Source organism: Sphaeramia orbicularis, chromosome 22 (assembly GCF_902148855.1).
Source record: "Sphaeramia orbicularis chromosome 22, fSphaOr1.1, whole genome shotgun sequence".
Taxonomy (NCBI): domain Eukaryota; kingdom Metazoa; phylum Chordata; class Actinopteri; order Kurtiformes; family Apogonidae; genus Sphaeramia; species Sphaeramia orbicularis.
The window spans coordinates 15801889-15823237 of record NC_043978.1 but is presented as its reverse complement, the minus strand read 5'-3'; the positions used below and the strand labels follow the sequence as shown (position 1 = coordinate 15823237).

At 33.6% G+C, this 21349-nt stretch overlaps 1 protein-coding gene across 3 annotated transcripts in view; it reads right to left on the bottom strand.

Annotated features, from left to right (window-relative positions):
* slc4a11 (solute carrier family 4 member 11) overlaps positions 1-21349 on the bottom strand; it is a 403848-nt gene that overhangs the window by 168633 nt on the left and 213866 nt on the right. For all 3 annotated transcript variants that reach the window (XM_030126744.1, XM_030126745.1, XM_030126746.1), the window contains one exon: positions 5978-6059. In XM_030126744.1, coding sequence (XP_029982604.1) covers positions 5978-6059 — 82 coding nt within the window. The remainder of the gene's footprint in view (positions 1-5977; positions 6060-21349) is intronic.

Sequence of the window (21349 nt, the reverse complement as noted above, 5' to 3'; positions counted from 1 at the left end):
CTATATGATGACTTATTTAATGTATTTTTCCCAAAAAATTTCAGGAAGGGGTGAAGACTGTCCTAAAATATCACAACTTCTGCAAAACAGACATTATGTTTTATAGGAGATTATGTATTTTTTTTAATTTGTATTTTTTTTTCACTAAAGTTTTTATTGACATTTTATAAACACACAGTCACCAAAAACAAAAAAATAGGTTTCAGTGTTGTTGCAAGTTTATAAAGACTATTTCTTTATTTTTTTCATTGTATTTTTATTGAAAAAAATGACAAAATATCTCCAAAATGTTCCCAAAGCTTAAACAAGATGATGGACAATCAAACTATTATATGAATGTATTTATTATGTTTTATATTTCAGCATTAATACTCATTATTTATTCTGTATTCAGTACATGATGACTTATGTAATGTATTTTTCCCAAAAGTTTCAATTAGGGTTAAAGACTGCCCTAAAAAATCACAACTTCTGCAAAACAGACATTATATTTTATAATAGATTGTGTTTTGTTTTTGTTTGTTTTTTTTGAAATTTTATAAACACACAGACACCAAAAACAACAAAAATGAACAAACAACTGACTGAGGTTTCAGTGTTGTTGCAAGTTTATAAAGACTATTTATTTATTTATTTCTTTATTTTATTTATTTATTTTGAAAAAGATGACAAAATATAACCAAAATGTTAACAAAGCTTAAACAAGATGACTGAAAATAAAACTAGAATATAAATGTATTTATTGTGTTTTATATTAGAGAGATATTGATGTAAGAACTGAAGTGATTTTGGTTATTATCAAGAAAACATATTAAATGGATAGATATCAGCTCTGAAATTAAACTACTATGAGCTATTTTTGTTGTTATCATTATATTTGTCCAAACAAATGTACCTTTAGTTGTACCAGGCATTAAAATGAAGAAGAAACTGAAGAAAACAAACGGTGGTCTAATAATTTTATATATATTTGTACTGATAATTTCTTTCCTGTTACTTTTTAATTATACTTAAATGGAGCAACTGTAACACCCAATAATTTCCAACTGGGATTAATAATAACACATCCTGATTCTGATTATTTTGGCATTGATCCAGCTGATGTCATCACGTTTATGTGTGTGCTGATGTCAGCATAGACAAATTTCAGCCATGATATGGAAATGGGGGGGAAAAAAAGAAACTTGGACCTACATTTCCCAAAATGCATTGACATCTATTCTGCATCACTGGCAATTTATAAAACCAAATTTGGTATGAATTCAACCAAAAGTTTTGCTGCTACGGACATTTGAAATTTCGGCCATTATAAGTAAATGGGGGGAAAAAAAGATTTTAAAAATTCATAAAAAATTTGAACTTTGACCTTCTTTTCCCAAAATGTAATCAGATCTATTGTGGGTCAATGGCAATCTATAAACCCAATTTGGTATGAATTCAACCAATAGTTTTGCTGCTAAAGTGTGAACAAACAAACAAATCAAACCAAAAACAACTCCCTTTGCGTCCCCTTCATTGGATGGAGTTGTAAAGAAACAGAATGTAACATCAGCTGTTGGTCAAAATGTTATTAGTGAGCGAGAATTTTGCAAACCGGTGCATCTCTCCCAAGGTTATAACAGTTTTGGATTTTTCATTATAGTTTTGTTTAATTTAGTTTTGACTTTTTGTTTCTTTAATTCTGTTAGTTTTAATCTGTTTTTAGAGCAGGTTTGCTAGTTTTTATTAGTTTTAATTTTTTTCTAAATGCTTAGTTTTAGTGTAGTTTTAGTATTAATTTTAGTTTTGTTGTATCTTTTCTCTTCTTCTCTGTCGTATTCAAATAAATCCCGTACATGACTCTGCTGCTTTCTCCTAACTTTAGTCTCCATGTTTCCATGGAGACTAATGGTCTAATGGTCTAATGGTTCCATGGTAGAGCAGGGACCAGAAGACGACTCTAAACCACAAGTGACGAGAAGTGACGGACTGTCAAGTGTCGTATGGTGCTGCTAGCTAAAATTGCTAGAGCGAGATAAATCGCTTTTGTATCAATCCGATGTTGATAAAGATGAAAACGAAGGGAATTTTATCCATCATTTTTATATATTTTAGTCAGTTTTGTACGCACACAATACAGTTTCAGTTAGTTGTCGTTTTTTTCTTTTAACCCTCCGGTATCCGGGTGCACTTTTTAGGCACACTTTGCACTTTGTTTTAAAAAATTTCATATTATTTTTCACAATTTAAATAAGGTTAGAATTCAAAAGTTGTTCATTTTTGCATGATCTTTAAAATTCTGGCCACCAACTAAAATGTGCACATTGTAAACAAAAGAAAATTACCAGACTAGCATCTGTCTCCCAAGTGTGCCTAAAACGCACTATTTGTTCCATTTGATATGTATGATTAGGGCTGACCTGTATTTACAAAAATAAAATCAAATTACAGCAGAAAAATAAATCAATATATAATATTTAATAGTTTGATTTATAGGTGTGCATTTTACGCACACTTGGTGACACATGCTAGTATTTTTGAACATTTGACCTAGCGCCAAAAATAATAATGCAAATTAACCGATGTTGGAGTTAATCATTGACATATGCCAGGATGAAAAAATCAAATAATATGTGATCCACTTTTTATGTAGTATATTGGAAAAAATTAATTTTTTGTGTTTTTTGCATCCAAAAAAATGGTTTGTTTACATTACAAACACAGCATTTAAAGGGTTAAAAAATGTGACAATTACTGAGTATTTGGTATTTTTATTTACGGCTCAAGTTGATGAAATAGAAAAAAGTGTAAAAGAATTAAAAACAAACTGTATGAAAAATTTTTTGACATTATTCCACAAGTGTGCCAAAAAGGCACACTTGGTGCTTAGTAAGGGCCTTGCTGGACGGGATACCGGAGGGTTAATTAGAGTTTTTATACTTCAATTTCTTTATTATACTTTTCATACATAGTTTAAGAAAGAACACAAAATCACAGACAAGAGCTTACGACCAAAATGTTCAAGGATCAATAACACCGTAAAGGTATTAAAATAAAATAACACACAAAAAAAACATACACACACAAAAAATAAAAAATAAATAAAATTAAATTAAAAAAATAAAAAAGACATATAAAACAACACAAAACATGATATATGTATTACAAGCTGCTAGTGAAGCGGTATTGGGTTGTTAGCACAAGATTGGAAGAAAAGATTAAAGTAAAAAAAAATCCATCAGAGTTTACAGGGAAGTCCAGCTTCTGAACATATTCAAAAAAAGGGTCCCATATTTTAGAGAACTGTTGTTGTGAGCCCCTCAACAAGTATCAGATTTTTTCCAAATTGCTAAAATAAAGTACATCCCTGACCCAATGAGAGTGAGACGGTGGAGTGACCTATTTCCATTTTAGAAGAATCAGTCGTCGCGCCAACAAACTGACAAAGGCTATAAAAGATCTGTTTCCTGAAGACAATGATAAAACATTTGAAGTTGCACCAAACACAGCAATAGTGGAATTTGGCGCAATACTTTCCCCAGTGACCTCACTTAAAATGTTGAAAATTTTGGACCAATAAGAGAATAATATTGGTGTGTCCAGAACATGTGAATAAGTGATGCATCAGCCTGGTGACACCCATCACAAGTTGGATCTATATTTGAATATATTCTTGAAATCCAGACCTTCGTCAAATGGGTTCGATGTAAAATTTTGCACTGTATAAGGCCATGTTTTGCACAAATTGAGGAGCGGTGAACTTTATTCCTTTCATGCACGAATTATGAGAACCTTAATCAAGATTTTTTCCCTGAGCGTTTTGGTTTCTCTTTAAACATGAAAAAACAATGTGATTGAAAAATTTCTTATAAAAATAAATAAATAATGAATAAATAGATAAAATAAATAAAAAGTAAAAAAAAAAAAAACATTAGAAAATAAAAAATAAAAAAGTAAAAATATATAAATAAATAAATATATATAATAATAATAAGAAGAATAAGAATCAGCTGGACATCGTGCGTTTAATTTTTGAAGCAAAGAAACATGTATTTACTGATAAATGATACTGAAAATGTATTATGGATTGTTGTGGTACGATGCTAAAATTAGGGAAATAGTACAGGCTGATTGCTGTATAAAGTTAACAATATAAGTGTAAAAGCACTGAGGGGTAGGATTAAATAAGTTTATATTTCTTCCTACTCCTTTTCGACCATGCAAAATTCAGACTTGTATGTGCTTGAAGATAGATTCTGTCCATTTAAATGTTATTTTGTTGATGTCTTAATTTGCTTTGTTTTATTTTCTTTGCATGTTCGAAATAAATAAATAAATAAATAAATAAATAGTGTGGAAAACTATGGGGGGGGTGATTCTGGGGGTTTATGCTCAGGGGAGATCTACACAAGGTTACCTATTCATGTCAGAAAAGATATGTAGTGTCTTAAAACGTTAATAAAGATATGTGTAAAAAAAAAAAAAAAAAAAGAAAAAAAGAAAAAAAGAAAAAAACCCATGAATATACAAGAGAACAGCTGTAGAATAACTGTCCGCTGTAGTGACCACTATGCATGAAAGGGTTATCTAAAACCTCCTCCCACATATCATTGGTTAACTACAGTTTTTATTGATTTCAGTTAACGAAAATGTTTGTACAATTCTACAGGGTGGGGAAGCAAAATTTACAATGAACATTTAGTTGTTTTTTTCTCAGCAGGCACTACGTCAATTGTTTTGAAACCAAACATATATTGATGTCATAATCATACCTAACACTATTATCCATACCTTTTCAGAAACTTTGGCCCATATGAGTAATCAGGAAAGCAAACGTCAAAGAGTGTGTGATTTGCTGAATGCACTCGTCACACCAAAGGAGATTTCAAAAATAGTTGGAGTGTCCATAAAGAATGTTTATAATGGAAAGAAGAGAATGACTATGAGCAAAACTATTATGAGAAAGTCTGGAAGTGGAGGAAGCAACAAAAAACGTACCAAAGCTTTTATTAAAGCTCTCAAATCCAAAATCCTAAAGGATCCAACCAAATCCATGAGAAAAATGGCAACAGAACTTGAGGTAGACAACAAGACCGTTAGAAATGCAGTAAAATATGATTTGAAGTTAAAATCTTACACAAGAACACCAAAACACTTGTTGACAACAGCTATGAAGGAAAAGAGATTGGAAAGGTGCAAGAAAATTATTACATGGTTCAAGAAAAAGTCCTCCATTGTAACGATCTTTTCAGATGAAAAGATCTTCACTGTCGATGCTGTTTTTATCGCTAAATGGAAAGCTGAGGTTAAGGGGACATTCAGAACAAAACATCCTGCTCAAGTTATGGCTTTTGGTGTTGTGGCTTCCGATGGAAAGAAAATCCCTATAAAATTCTACAAAGCTGATGAAAAAAATCAATGTTAATACTTACTACAACACTCTGAGATACCAGGTATTGCCATGACTTAAAGCAAACTACCCAGATGGAAATTATGTATGGACATAGGATGGTGCTCCAGCCCACACAGCTAGAAAAATACAAGATTTCTGCAAATCCAGCTTTAGCAATTTTTGGGAATCATGTTTATGGCCGCCTTCTAGCCCAGATCTAAACCCTCTGGATTATGCTATTTGGGGCGTTTTAGAACATGCTACCAATAGAACATCACACAGCAATGTCGACTTTCTTAAAGATACTATTAAAGAAGAATGGGAGAAGTTGTCACCTGAATATCTGAGGAACACTTGCGCAAGTTTCAGGAAGTGTGTGAAGGCAGTTATTGAGAAAGAAGGAGGACACATAGAATAAAAACATTTTCTATTATGTCAATTTTCTTGTGGCAAATAAATTCTCATGACTTTCAATAAACTAATTGGTCATACACTGTCTTTCAATCCCTGCCTCAAAATATTGTAAATTTTGCTTCCCCACCCTGTAGTTTTTGTCATTTCGTTAGTTTTTGTTAACGATAATAACCATGATCCCTCCACACTTACAGGATGCAGAGCCATGACTGCTGGTACTGGACTCCGGTGGCGGTGGCTGTCACTCCCTGGATCGTCTCTGACAGGAGGTGCACTGTAGAGCAAAAGGTCAAAGGTGAAACACAAGTTAGTTGGTATTGACCCTTGTGTCCGGTTTGATATTTAACTACTATAATTCCTTCTTAAGTACTCCTTTTTCTCTCTTAATAGATCCGCTTGCTTATGTCATCCCTTCATTTGCCCTGGGTTCGTTCTATTTTAATAACATTTAAATGGTATTTTTAGGATATTAATACGCATAAAAATGACACTAGGCTGCGATTTGTCTTTCTATAGCTCAGAGGTGTCAAACTCATTTTAGTTCAGGGGCCACATTCAGCCTAATATGATCTAAAGTGGGCCGGACCAGTAAAATAATATAAATAACAGGATAAGAACTTTTGAGTGAAAAAAGTTAGTTCTGTGGTGAACATGTTTACATCTACGAATTGTACTTGAACATAACATGAAGAAATATGAACAACCTGAAAATTCTTTCGTAAAATAAGTGCAATGTTAACAATATTACACCTTAGTTTATCATTTATACATGTGAATCACAACTTAGACATCACAGTGGATCTACAAATACACAAAACATTAAAAAACAGGGAGAATATTATTAGAATTCCACATACTTTTCTTAAGACTTTTCAGATATTCACATTTTTTGTATAAGACTAGTCTTTAAATGTGAACATTTTTGTGTAATTTTACTTTTTACACTAAAACAAAGAGACAAATTTACAGTTTTCATTATTTATAGGTTATTATAATAGTATTTTACTGGTCTGACCCACTTTAGACTGAAATGACCTAAAATGATTTTAACCCTTTCATGCACAGTGGTCACTACAGTGGACAGTTACTCTACAGCTTTAATCTTGTACAGGGGTTGGACAAAATAATGGAAACGCCTTCACCTCAAGATGATAATGCCCCAGTCCATGCAGCTAGAATTGTTAAAGAATGGCATGAGGAACATTCTAATGAAGTTGAGCATCTCGTATGGCCGGCACAGTCCCCAGACCTCAACATTATTGAGCATTTATGGTCAGTTTTAGAGATTCAAGTAAGACGTCGATTTCCACCGCCATCGTCTCTAAAAGAGTTGGAGGGTATTCTAACTGAAGAATGGCTTAAAATTCCTTTGGAAACAATTCACAAGTTGTATGAATCAATACCTCGGAGAATTGAGGCTGTAATTGCAGCAAAAGGCGGACCTACACCATATTAAATTATATTTTGTTGATGTTTTAAGGTGTTTCCATTATTTTGTCCAACCCCTGTATATTCATGGGTTTTGTTTGTTTTAGTTCCATATCAACCAACACAGTGGACACTTATGCATCATCTCATAAACTGCAATTCATACCATTATTGTAACTTTGCAGTTCTTGGTTGGTTCCTGAGTGGAAATCAATTGTTAATATTTATTTTTTGCATATTATCTCCATGAAGTGAGTAATAACTAGTATTAGAATATGTTAAAATGTGACAAAACATCAGATTAGCTGCATTAAACATGGTTTCATTTCACTGTTTTCATATCACTTCATGATATTGGGTTTTAAATACATGTTTCTTTGCTTCAAGAATAAAATTCATGGTGTAGCTGAGTGGATATTTTTGTAACTCCATGAAAAAGAGGTTGATTTAAAAAAAAAAAAATTCAATCACATTGTTTTTTTTTTTTCATGCCTAAAGAGGAATAAAAACACTCAGGAAAAAAAAAATCTTGATTAAGGTTCTAATAATTCATGCATGAAAGGGTTAACATCCTTGATCATTAATATCTTCAGTGTAATTTTTGCATTTCACAAATTCATCCCGCGGGCCAGACTGAACCTTTTGGCGGGCCGGATTTGGCCCCCGGGCCGTATGTTTGACACCTGTGCTATAGCCTAACAGCGTCATCCAAATGCCCAAAAATGTTCGATATATAAACGCTGCCTTATCTGCCGTGCCAAGCTTCTCGATATGATGTCTACATCAGAGGTGTCTAACGAGCTCGCCTCCTGCTTTACAGGGCGATGCCAGTCTGTACTGTGTGCAAACACCACACCATGACAAGTTAATAATGATGTCCATCTACCCCAGAAAACACCGACGCTTGTGCTAAAGGATTAAAAAAAAAAAAGCCCAGACATTTCATTATGCTGCCATGTTTACACAGAACAAATCATTAAACAGGGACAACTAGGGGTACTGCTCTAGCCAACTCACTGCTTCCTAATAAGAGGAATTTCCCTTCATGCTGAGTGATGAATAATAGTGTTTTGGGGGATATTCTTCAGCGGCTACGACTATCCCAAACCCCTCCAGAAGATTCAGTGGGCTATGCCGTGCAATGTCCTCTTCGACTCATCAGTACTGAGCAAATTACAGGGTGGAAATGTTTTGTACCGTAAGCAGCAGGGACGATCATTTCCATATCATTCTGATTTTCCCTGCCAGTGGTTCCTCTCTTTTTTCTTTTTTGTCTGTCTTTGTCTTTCTTTCCATCACTCTCCTTTTCTCTCTCTCTGCCATGCCGTCTCATCAATAAAGTATCCTCCATTCATGCCAGAAAATGATGGGCGTCACCATGACAACAGTATCACAGTGCTCAAGGAGTGAGAGAGCCAGGAAGGGAGAATAAGAGGAGGAGGAGGAGGGGAGAGAGAGAGAGAGGGAAAGAAAGGATGAAAAGAAGCTTGTAGGGAAAGAAAATGACAAGGAGGGGGGAAAAAAAAAAAAAAGCTGGCACGTGGGGTGGAAGAGAGTGAGAGAGAGAGGGGAGGAGGAAAGTAGCGACAAGAAAACAGAAAGAGAGAGAGAGAGAGAGAGGGAGAGGAATAAAAGAATGAAGATAGACAGGAAGAGGGAACGAGGCTGAGGATTGGGACGAGAGAATGAAAGTGAGACAGAAGGAAAAATGCAAGTAAGAAAAACAGGGCCAGAGAAAGACCAGGGGAATGAAAAATGAAAAAAAAAAAAATCTGACAAAACAACAACAATAAAAAAAAAAAGAAAAGAAAGAAACACGACAAACAAAAAGGAAAATGAGACTGAGACGAGATGAAAAGAAGAGAGCGAGACAGAGATAGACGGAGGGAAGGGACGCAGAAGTGAAGGAGATGGACTGGGATTCAATTCAATTAATAGCAGTAAGCCTGACAGCCATGTAATAATCAAAAACCATCCAATTTCTCATTGACGTCAGGGAGGAGAAGAGGGGAGAGTCGCAACGAGATGGAGGGATGCAAACTGAACAAAAGAAAGATTAAAAGATAAAAGCAAAAGGAGGGAAAGAGGATAAAAAAAAACAAAACAGGAGGATGAAGATACAGAGGAGAGGAGAGGAGGGCGAATAAACAAACTACTGTAGGCAGGAAACGTCGGAAAAACATCCAGGAGAATCCGACAGGGTTAGCGTCAATGTCTGTTACCGACAAATGTTTTTTTGGTTTTTTTTTTGGAACTGAGAGACATCCTTTCACAGTGGAGAGTAATTTAACAGCTAACCAGAACCATTACTGTCAACATTCAGGGTTGAAATTAGGGATGTAACGATTAGCATAACGATAAACTGTGGTAAAATTCCTGACAGTTAATATTAGCATTTAAATTCTAATTATCACGATCATATTGTTTATTTATTTTGTACTGTCTGACATTTACATATAACAGTAGTGGCTTTTCCATTGGACATCTGTGCAAAACTGGACCAATATTTACTAAATGTTGAAAAAACAGAAGTGCGGAATGTGGGTTTTTCTATTAAATCACAAATGTGATGATTTGTTTATTTATTAGCGCGAGATGACATGAGAAGTCATTCCATAAACATGGCGACAAACGTAAATATCTGTTGTTTTGAATCTAGAAAGCTTGTGATCTCTCTATCCCAGGGGTGTCAAACTCATTTTGGTTCAGGGGCCATATTTAGCCCAATTTGATCTCAAGCGGGCCAGACCAGTAAAATAATGACTTCATAACCTATAAATAATGACAAATCCAAGTTTTTCTTTTTATTTTAGCACAAGAAAAAAAAACTCCAATTAAATTATGAAAATATTTACATTTTGCAAAAAAGATGTGAATAACCTGAAAATACAGAAATTTTATTAGAAAAATTAGTGCAATTTTAACAATATTATGCCCCGACTTATTATTTATACATGTACATTTACACACAATGTTACACAAACATTTGGTAACAGGCAGAATATTGTTAAAATTTTGGAGTTTGGAACTAAAGATTGAACAATTTCTACAATATTCCATCTGTTATTATTAACACAACCCCAGATCACAGTGGATCCATAAATGTAGGAAACATTTAGTAACAGGCAGAATATTGTTAAAATTGCACTATTTGGGTTGTTTATCTTTGTTTTTATTTATGTATTTATTTGCATTTTATTGTTAAAGGAAAGTTTTGTAAATGTAAATATTTTCACAGTGTAATGTTTTGTTTTGTTTTTTAACTTAAATTTTTTCCACATAATTTTTCACCAAGAAAATTTGTACTTGTCATTATTTATGGGTTATTGTGTTGTTATTTTTACTGGAGATCACATTGGTCTGTATGTGGAATCTGAAGCAAAATGATTTGGACAACCGTGACTGTGCAGGTTAATTTTTGCACTTTCATCCCGCGGGCCGGAATGGAACCTTCGGCAGGCCAGATTTGGCCCCCGGGCCGCATGTTTGACACCTGTGCTTTAGACTATTTAAAGGTTCACTTTTCATTTCCAGTGATGATAAATGTTGATTATTCAGCATGTATCAAAAGTCAGAAATTTATAAAACATGAAACTGATTGAAGATATTTAAAATAAGAATAATAAACAAGAAGAAAAATGAACGTAGCATAGCAGGAAGCTTAGATTTAACCAATAAAAACCTAAATAAAAAGGTTATATTTACTTTATTACCCAGAAAGTTGAGAATGGTCTTAATCATATGTGCAAAAATCAGAGACATGGTTGCAAAGAAATCAAAATCATTATAAAAAAAATAAAAAGTACAGTAAAAGGCTGAAGGATACAAAATACAGGGTTTTTTAATATTCATTTTATTGTTAAAGGAAAGTTTTGTAAATGTAAATATTTTCACAGTGTAATGTTTTTTTTTTTTACTTAAATTTTTTCCACATAATTTTTCACAAAGAAGATTTGTCGTTGTCATTATTTATGGGTTATTGTGTTGTTATTTTTACTTGAGATCGCATTGGTCTGTATGTGGAACCTGAACTAAAATGATTTTTGACAGCCTTGACTGTGCAGGTTAATTTTTGCACTTCCATCCCACGGGCCGGAATGGAACCTGAGGCGGGCCAGATTTGGCCCCCGGGCCGCATGTTTGACACCTGTGCTCTATCCCGTACTAAATTAACCCTTTCATGCATGAACTATGAGAACCTTAGTCAAGATATTTTTCCTGAGTGTTTTAATTCCTCTTTAGGCATTAAAAAAACAACAATACAATCCAGTTTTTTATTTTATTTAATTTTTTTAAGAAGTTACAAAAACGTCCACTCAGCCGGACACCATGCTTTTGATTTTTTAAGCAAAGAAGCATGTATTTAAAATTTAATATCAGAAAGTGATATGGAAAACTATCCAATAAAAACATTTTTGTGCTGTTAATCAGATGTTTTCCCACATTTCAAGATACTCTTATACTAGTTATTTTTCATTCCTTGGAGAAAATATGCAAAAAAACAAAAAAAAAACCCTCTTTTGTTTGTTGATTTACACTAAAACATGTCACTGCAGATCAGGTTTATCAAGAACAGAATAGCTACAGCAACAGTATGAACTGTACTGTATGGGATGAGGCATTTAGTGTCCGCTGTGTTGGCTGATATCGAACTGAAACAACAAAACCCATGAATGTACAGGACAACAGCTGTCCACAGGAGTGACCACTATGCATGAAAGGGTTAAAAAAATTATTCGGTTTCGTGGTGTGTCCACACTTTCCGCACCATGTTTCTTTTAAAACTCTTCTTCTTCACTTGTTGTAACGTCCGTCAATATCCGTTTTTTTTTTTTTTATTCGTGCAACTCTAGTAGCGGAAAAAGGTCTTTCTATTGCATTTTTGCGTGATATACCATTTGTGCTACGCCTGAAAAACCACCTCTTGCCAGTACAAAAACTTTTCATCGCAAAACAAAAATTGTTGTTTTTCCATTAGGTTAATTTTTATACGCAATTTATATTTGTGCAATTTGAAGGTCAATGGAAAAGCGACTACTTATTCCGCAACACTGCAGTTTAAAGTAGGGATGTCCCGATCTAATCTAAAGATCGGTATCGGCTGCCGATCTGGCATTTTTTAGAAGATCGGATCAGATTTAGTCACAAGATCGGGCCTGGTTTGGGCCTGGTTAGCGTCTATAAGTTTCACTTTATGGTCTGCTCATACTCATTATGAGGTATGTACGGTAGTGATGGACAAGTCGGGTTTTTTTCATCCCGCGGGGCTTTTGTGGAATAATTTGACCCGTCCTAACTCAACCCATAAATAACCAGCTGATCCGCACATCACTACCGTATACCCCATATATTCCCTGGATGGACCTGTTCATAGACGCTCTACAGCAGAGGTAAACATACAACCTGTGGGCAAAAACCAGCCCGCCAAAGGTTTTAATTTGGCCCACACTATAATAATAATAATAATAATAATAATAATAATAATAATAATAATAATAATAATAATAACAACAACAATAATAACAATAATAATAATAATACATCCCACTTGTATAGCTCTTTTTTGGACACTCAAAGATGCTTCATAAACAAAGTATGAATTTGGAAAAATGATACTCAAGTTATTAAGAGTCAAAGGTGTCATACTTGTTTTAGTTCAGGTTCCACATTCAGCCCAATTGTGATCTGAAGTAAAATAATAGTATAATAACCTATAAATAATGACTCTGAATTTAAATCAAAATTTCATTGTAAAAAGTTGGTATTGGATCGGTATCAGCAAAACTAATCCAAAAAAAAAATCAGATCGGATCGATAGCAAAAAAATTCAGATCGGGACATCACTAGTTTACAGGCTTCAAATCCATCTAATCTAAGCTTTTATTAGTGTTTATTTTAATTAAATATGTTGTACAAATAAAGGAATTAAGCCAAATTTAGAGAAGAGAAAATATAACCTGTTTAGGATGTTGCAGTGGTGCAAACTGGGAATTCTCAGTTTGATTTTATTGTAATCTCAAGTAAAATAACAGTATAGTAACCTATAAATAATGACTCCAAATTTAAATCAAAATTTCATTGTAAAAAGTTGGTAATGGATTGGTATCGGTAAAACTAATCCCCCAAAAAACTGGATCGGATGCAAAAAAAATCCAGATCATGACATCACTAGTTTAAAGGCTTCAAATCAATCTAATCTATGCTTTTTATTAGTGTTTATTATAATTAAGTATGTTGTACAAATGAAGGAATTATGCAAAATTTAGAGAAGAGACAAAAATAACCTGTTTAGGATGTTGCAGTGGTGCAAACTGGGAATTCTCAGTTTGGTTTTATTGTGATCTCAAGTAAAATAATAGTTTAATAACCTATAAATAATAACTCCAAATTTAAATCAAAATTTCATTGTAACAAGTTGGTAATGGATCAGTATTGGCAAAATTTACCCTAAAAAAACTGGATCGGAAGCAAAAAAAATCCATATTGTGACATCGCTAGGTTAAAGGCTTCAAATTAATCTAATCTATGCTTTTATTAGCATTTATTATAATTAAATATGCTGTACAAATGAAGGAATTAAGCCAAATATAGAGAGGAGAAAATATAACCTGTTTAAGATGTTGCAGTGGTGCAAACTGAGTTCGGTTTTATTGTGATCTCAAGTAAAATAATAGTATAGTAACCTACAAATAATAACTCCAAATTTATATCAAAATTTCATTGTAAAAAGTTGGTAATGGATCGGTATTGGCAAAACTTACCCTAAAAAAACTGGATCGGAAGCAAAAAAATCCAGATTGGGACATCAGTAGTTTAAAGGCTTCAAATTAATCTAATCTAAGATTTTATTAGTGTTTATTATAATTAAATATGTTGTACAAATGAAGGAATAAAGCCAAATTTAGAGAAGAGAAAATATAACCTGTTTAGGATGTTGCAGTGGTGCAAACTGGGAATTCTCAGTTTGGTTTGATTGTGATCTCAAGTAAAATTATAGCACAATAACCTATAAATAATAACTCCAAATTTAAATCAAAATTTCATTGTAAAAAGTTGGTAATGGATCGGTATTGGCAAAACTTACCCTAAAAAAACTGGATCGGAAGCAAAAAAATCCAGATTGGGACATCAGTAGTTTAAAGGCTTCAAATTAATCTAATCTAAGATTTTATTAGTGTTTATTATAATTAAATATGTTGTACAAATGAAGGAATTAAGCCAAATTTAGAGAAGAGAAAATATAACTTGTTTAGGATGTTGCAGTGGTGCAAACTGGGAATTCTTAGTTTGATTTTATTGTAATCTCAAGTAAAATAATAGTATAATAACCTATAAATAATGACTCCAAATTTAAATCAAAATTTCATTGTAAAAAGTTGGTATTGGATCGGTATCGGCAAAACTAATCCAAAAAAAAAAAATCAGATCGGATCGATAGCAAAAAAATCCAGATCGGGACATCACCAGTTTAAAGGTTTAAAATCAGTCTAATCTATGCTTTTATTAGCGTTTATTAGAATTAAATATGTTGTACAAATGAAGGAATAAAGCCAAATTTAGAGAAGAGAAAATATAACCTGTTTAGGATGTTGCAGTGGTGCAAACTGGGAATTCTCAGTTTGGTTTGATTGTGATCTCAAGTAAAATTATAGCACAATAACCTATAAATAATAACTCCAAATTTAAATCAAAATTTCATTGTAAAAAGTTGGTAATGGATCGGTATTGGCAAAACTTACCCTAAAAAAACTGGATCGGAAGCAAAAAAAATCCAGATTGGGACATCAGTAGTTTAAAGGCTTCAAATTAATCTAATCTAAGATTTTATTAGTGTTTATTATAATTAAATATGTTGTACAAATGAAGGAATTAAGCCAAATTTAGTGAAGAGAAAATATAACTTGTTTAGGATGTTGCAGTGGTGCAAACTGGGAATTCTCAGTTTGATTTTATTGTGATCTCAAGTAAAATAATAGCATAGTAACCTATAAATAATGACTCCAAATTTAAATCAAAATTTCATTGTAAAAAGTCGGTATTGGATCGGTATCGGCAAAACTAATCCAAAAAAAAAATCAGATGGGATTGATAGCAAAAAAATCCTTGTTTAAAGGCTTCAAATCAATCTAATCTATACTTTTATTAGCATTTATTATAATTAAATATGTTGTAAAAATGAAGGAATTAAGCCAAATTTAAAGAGACAAAAATAACCTGTATAGGATGTTGCAGTGGTGCAAACTGGGAATTCTCAGTTTGGTTTTAGAACGAACACCAATCAGCTCCTGGTGATGTCAGTTCACCAAACGAAGCATCACCTCGTAAATGCTTTTTAACAAATAGATGCGTGTGGATTACACCAGCATTCACATTTACTCAAGTAAGTCCAACAAAGCTGCTGCACGGCACATTTGTCCTTGAGCGTCCTTGTCTCGCTCATCAGTACAGTAGAGTGGATGATGCACTAAAGTGACCAGTGTGGAAAGAAAACTGGCTTTAACTCACATTTATATGTACCTGTTTTAACTATCTGTGTGATTTATTAGATTTTATATCTTTTGCATCAAATTATCATGTTGGACTGTGTAGATGTAGTTCTCTGATAATACAAAAACTACTCATAATTAAGCTTTTATGTGTGTTTTATGCACGTTTTATGATTATAAATTCTGTTTAATGATTGTATTTGTGTTTTTTTTTTTTTTTTATCCCCCTGCTGCTTAGTATTTCATTTTTTTTTTTATTTGCAAAAAGTGGCACATATTTACACAACCCACATTTCTCACAACACATAACATGTAACATAAACACAGACGACTGATTATTAGCTCAGTAGTATTTCATTTGGACCTCAGGAAATGATAATCATCTTTTCTTGATATTATTAACTCAGCTTAAACTAAGAATAAATAAATAAATAAATAAATAAATAAAATGACACAGGCAGCTCTGCATTCTTAACCCTCTACAGCTCCGTTTCCCTTTACGCTGACAAAAGATGTAAGGAAGGACGTTGCTATGGAAACGACACAACACCTGGTGAAAAAAAAAACAAAACAGGTTTTCATAACGTCACAAAACCGGGGCTAACTCATGTTATTATGAGCGTCTGGTCTGAACACGGCATGACTAGTAATATCCAATCCTACTCAAACAGGTGCGCAGTAGAGCTCTTCTAATCTGAAACAGCACAAGACAGACTGGATGTCATGTGGCTGGGATGATGTGGCACAACACAAGTGAGACAGGAAATAAAGAGGGTAGAGATGACAACAGATAATACATGAGCCAGCTTGGAAAAAGTGGCAAATTACACTGGTCAACAACAAATTTATTGTTGAAGTTTTTTGAGCTGATTTAGGATCATTTTGGTGTGCTGAATCCAAAAATCACATTAATTTTGCTCAATCAGGTCAACTTTCTGAACTATGCTACATACTGGCTTTTGAACATTTTTGCTTACATTTATGGGCATTTTCACATCATATGATACAAAATTCTTTCATATTTCTTGCAATAAACCAGTTCTGAAGATTTTACTTTTGCCAATTTATGATTAATGGTTTTTTTTAATATTACAGGTGAATGAAATGGCTTCGACTAGAACAGGGGTGGGCAACCTGTGGCTCGGGGGCCACATATGGCTCTTTAGCATTTCTCTATGGCTCCTCTGGTCACAAAACATAAGCAACATTTTGAAATGAACTGAATGAGTCATTACTTTTTAACATTGTTATAGGTCTAAATCTATTCTAACTGTGCCCATCTGCAAAAATGCACAGGCTTTACACAAAATAAAATAATTTGGACAGCATAAAACCCAAAATGGATTATTTTCTTGCCAAATTCAATACAAGATGCTCAATTTTCATTTGTTCATAGTTTGTAAGTAAGCCACTTTACATGAAAGTTGAGCTTTTTCTCCATTACACAAGGTAATTATGTTTTGGAAGTAGCGTCCATCATTAAAAAATGGTACAAATCTTGAATGTTTTCTTTCTTGTAGTTGTACAGGGTGACACAAAAAAACGGGAACTTTTTAACAATCCAATAAAACCAAGAGTGATGGAAGAAAAATATTTTATTCATAGTAATTGAAACCTTAAAACATGCCATTTAAGAAACAATGATGGAATTTTCTTTTTTTTTTTAAATTACAGGGTGACCCAAAAAAACGGGAATTTTTGAAGTGCGTATTGGCAGCCATGAGCAAGTGGCAGCACTGCGAGACAGTGACCTTGAGCAAGTAAACACACCCCCATTTTAGTAACCATTGGCGGCTGTGCGAGAATTGTTCGGTAACCGTGTGATCTCAAGATTCGGTAACGTTCCCTGGCCCCCTAGATCGCCAGATTTGTCCGTTTGTGATTTTTTCTTGTGGGGCTATCTCAAGAGTAAAGTGTACACGACTGGACCAAGAACTGTGGATGAGTTAAAACAGAGAATTCAGGATGAAATTCACAGTATCCCAGCTGAGATGTTGCAGCGGTCAATGAGGAATCTCAACAGCAGATTTCAAGAATGCATTCGTACAGGAGGACGCCATCTACAGGAAGTCATTTTTAAAACATGAAAATTCCATCATTGTTTCTTAAATGGCATGTTTTAAGGTTTCAATTACTATGAATAAAATATTTTTCTTCCATCACTCTTGGTTTTATTGGATTGTTAAAAAGTTCCTGTTTTTTTGTGTCACCCTGTATAATTTCATAGATGCACCAGACATTGCATTATTGTAATGGAAATACAATGTTAAATAGCAAACTAATCACAAATAGGCTACAGCAGAGTAGTTACCTCATGGTAAAATGTAGATGGGTTTAAAATAGTTTTTTCATGGCTCCAGTCAGATTACTGTCTTTTTTTTCCGAGACGAAAATGGCTCTTTAGGTCATAAAGGTTGCCGACCCCTGGACTAGAAGATCTTGCAAAAATAAGCCTGACGTATTCTGCTACATCTGCTGTGAATACACCATTGTACCTAACAGGAATCCTGTTAGAAAATGATATTTTTTCTCTTAAAACCTATTTTGGGTGAGAACTATATAAAAAAATTAACTGATAAAGTCACAAAAATGTAATCAATTTTGTGAGAAGATCAAATTTTTCAAAATCAAATTAGCAAAAAAACCTGACCTGATTGAGAAAAAACAGATGTCATTTTTGGATTTAGCGGTGCAAAATGGTCCTAATTCGGTTGAAAAAACCTACACAACTTGCAAAAAACATTTTTTTGTAACCCAGTGTTATCCACCTTCTTGTTAAATATTTGCTGTTCTTATTTGCGTTAAGGTCGTTGTGTTTCAGTCCAGGTCAAACTCAATTACAGATCTTTCTAAAACTGTAATTGTAAATCTCAAAGTTCAATCCAGTCCAATTCATGACGCGCTCCAACAGAAGAGGCCCATATCAGTAAAAATAGAACAGAATTAAAATGTATAACAAGAAGGTGGTTAGATCCAACTCCACCAATAATAGGAGATTGGTAAGAGATCATCTTGCAAATATTTACAATGGAAAAATGTACTTACTCTATAAGATGGAAACATTTTCTTAATGTAATTTAACTTTTTTCCTCTATTATTTCACTGCTCTGGCCCAGTTGAGATCATATTGGGCTGAATTTGACCTAAACTCAACCCCTGAACTAAAATGAGTTGGACACCCCTGCACTAAATTAAAGAGAAAAAATTTGGAGATGTCATTATAATCAAATGAGCTAAACCAATGGAAATTTCTGAAAGTAAACATTTAACCCTCTGCTTATGCATGGCTTCATTGAAATTTAAGATTATTTTGTCAATAATCTAAAAAAAATATTTATTTTAATGCCTGGTACAACTAAAGGTGCATTTGTTTGGACAACTATAATGATAACAACAAAAATAGTTCATAGTAGTTTAATTTCAGAGCTGATATCTATCCATTTTCCATGTTTTCTTGATAAAAACCAAAATCACTTCAGTTCTTACATCAATATCTATGGCATTGTACTGACAAAAACAGTGCTTTTAGGCATTTCATGTTTTCTTTTCTGTCTGTTTTAGTCACATGATACACACAGGAGTTAATACTGGATTATATAACCGTTGTTTTTTGATGACTTTTGATGGTCTAATCATTTTTTTCCACGACTAAGTTATTATGATAGTATTTTACTGGCCCGACCCCCTTGAGATCCCATTGTTCTGTATGTGGCCCCTGAACTAAAATGAGTTTGACATCCTTGATTATTAATATGCTTGATGTAATTTTTGCATTTCACAAATTGATCCCATGGGTCAGATCGAACCCTTTGGTGAACCAGTTTCAGCCCTACTCTACAAACTCTACTCTTTCAGCTAAAAAAACAAAAAAACAAAAAAACATGACAGTAGCGTCCCTCCACCACCTTAACTTTTTGTCAAGGTAATCAGCTGCTATAAATGGTCGTAATCATGTGGGAATACAGCTAAGGAGAACAAAACTAAAAAAAAACAAAAAAAAAAACGAGGGGAAGTGAGGCGCTGAGGTCGCCGATGTGCCTGGTGTGATCAAGTGGGAGACTAATTAAAACAAGCACATTTGATACTTGTCAGTTATGTGGATATTTCTACGGGGTTTCATCAGCTTTTGGTATGCAAACACCGCTGTATCCCGACACAGAGGAGGAAAAAAACAGATGTTCACAAGCAGCATATCAAATATGACAAACTTCAATGGAAAGTGATGAAAAAAAAAAACAAGACGGAAAGACCGGATGGCTGGATTGCCCTCTTTGATCTTCTAGGATTCTTGGAGAATTCTCTAAATGCATTATCCACATAGTTTGGTTGGAGGGAGAAAACAGTTTGCAATTTCAGTCAATTGCTCAAAGAATGCAGTCTGTTAAGAATTGAATTGATGAATATCCTAAACTACTTATAACTGCTGAACATCTGGGGTGCACGAACAACAGTTATACTCCTGGAGGATATTTCCTGCATTTATATGGAGCGTAATTGTTTTCCTAATCTCACCTGTATATAGTTGTGGAAAAAATTATTAGACCACCCCTTGTTTTCTTCAATTTTTTGTTCATTTTAATGCCTGGTACAACTAAAGGTACATTTGTTTGGACAAATATAATGATAAAAATAAAAATAACTCATAGTAGTTTAATTTCAGAGCTGATATCTATTCATTACCTCCGCCAACGAGGTTATGTTTTTGCCAGGGTTTGTTTGTTTGTTTGTCTGTCTGTCTGTCCGTTAGTGTGCAACATAACTCAAAGTTATGGACAGATTTTGATGAAATTTTCAGGGTTTGTTGGAAATGGGATAAGGAAGAAATGATTAAATTTTGGTGGTGATCGGGGGTGGGGGGGCCCAAGGGGGGGCCCATTTCCAACAAACCCTGAAAATTTCATCAAAATCTGTCTATAACTTTTTGAGTTATGTTGCACACTAACGGACAGACAAACAGACAGACAAACAAACAAACAAACCCTGGCAAAAATATAACCTCCTTGGCGTGGGGGGGCCCACTGGGGGGGGGGCACTGATCAGCCTTGGCGGAGGTCTGCGCTCTCTGAGTGCTTCTAGTTTAACATGTTTTCTTGATAAAAACGAAAATCACTTTAATTCAATTTATACACAGATTCACTTAGTGGACAGTTTGTTAGCTTTCCTTCCTGGTTTTAACATCAGCAGCTGTGTTGTTTATAACCTATATGAAATTAAATTAAAGTCACATTTCTTTTTTAAAATTACTCAAATTAAAGAATTTAAAGGCGGCTTTATTGTCTTTCAATCCTGCACATACATGACAATAGAACAAAATTAGCATAGACCAGCATAAAATATAGCAAATACCATAATAACAACAGGTAATAAATAAAACCAGGAGGTAAAAAAAAAAAACATTAAATACAGTCAAGGAAGAAATTATTAGACCACCCCTTTTTTTTTTTTTAATTTCTTGTTCATTTTAAAGCCTGGTACAACTAAAGGTACATTTGTTTGGACAAATATAATGATAACAACAGAAATAGCTCATAGTAGTTTAATTTCAGAGCTGATATCTATGCATTTAACATGTTTTCTTCATAATAACCAAAATCACTAAATAGATTTTGTGAAAATTATGGCCTTAAAGGGCATTAAATAGCATTAAAGC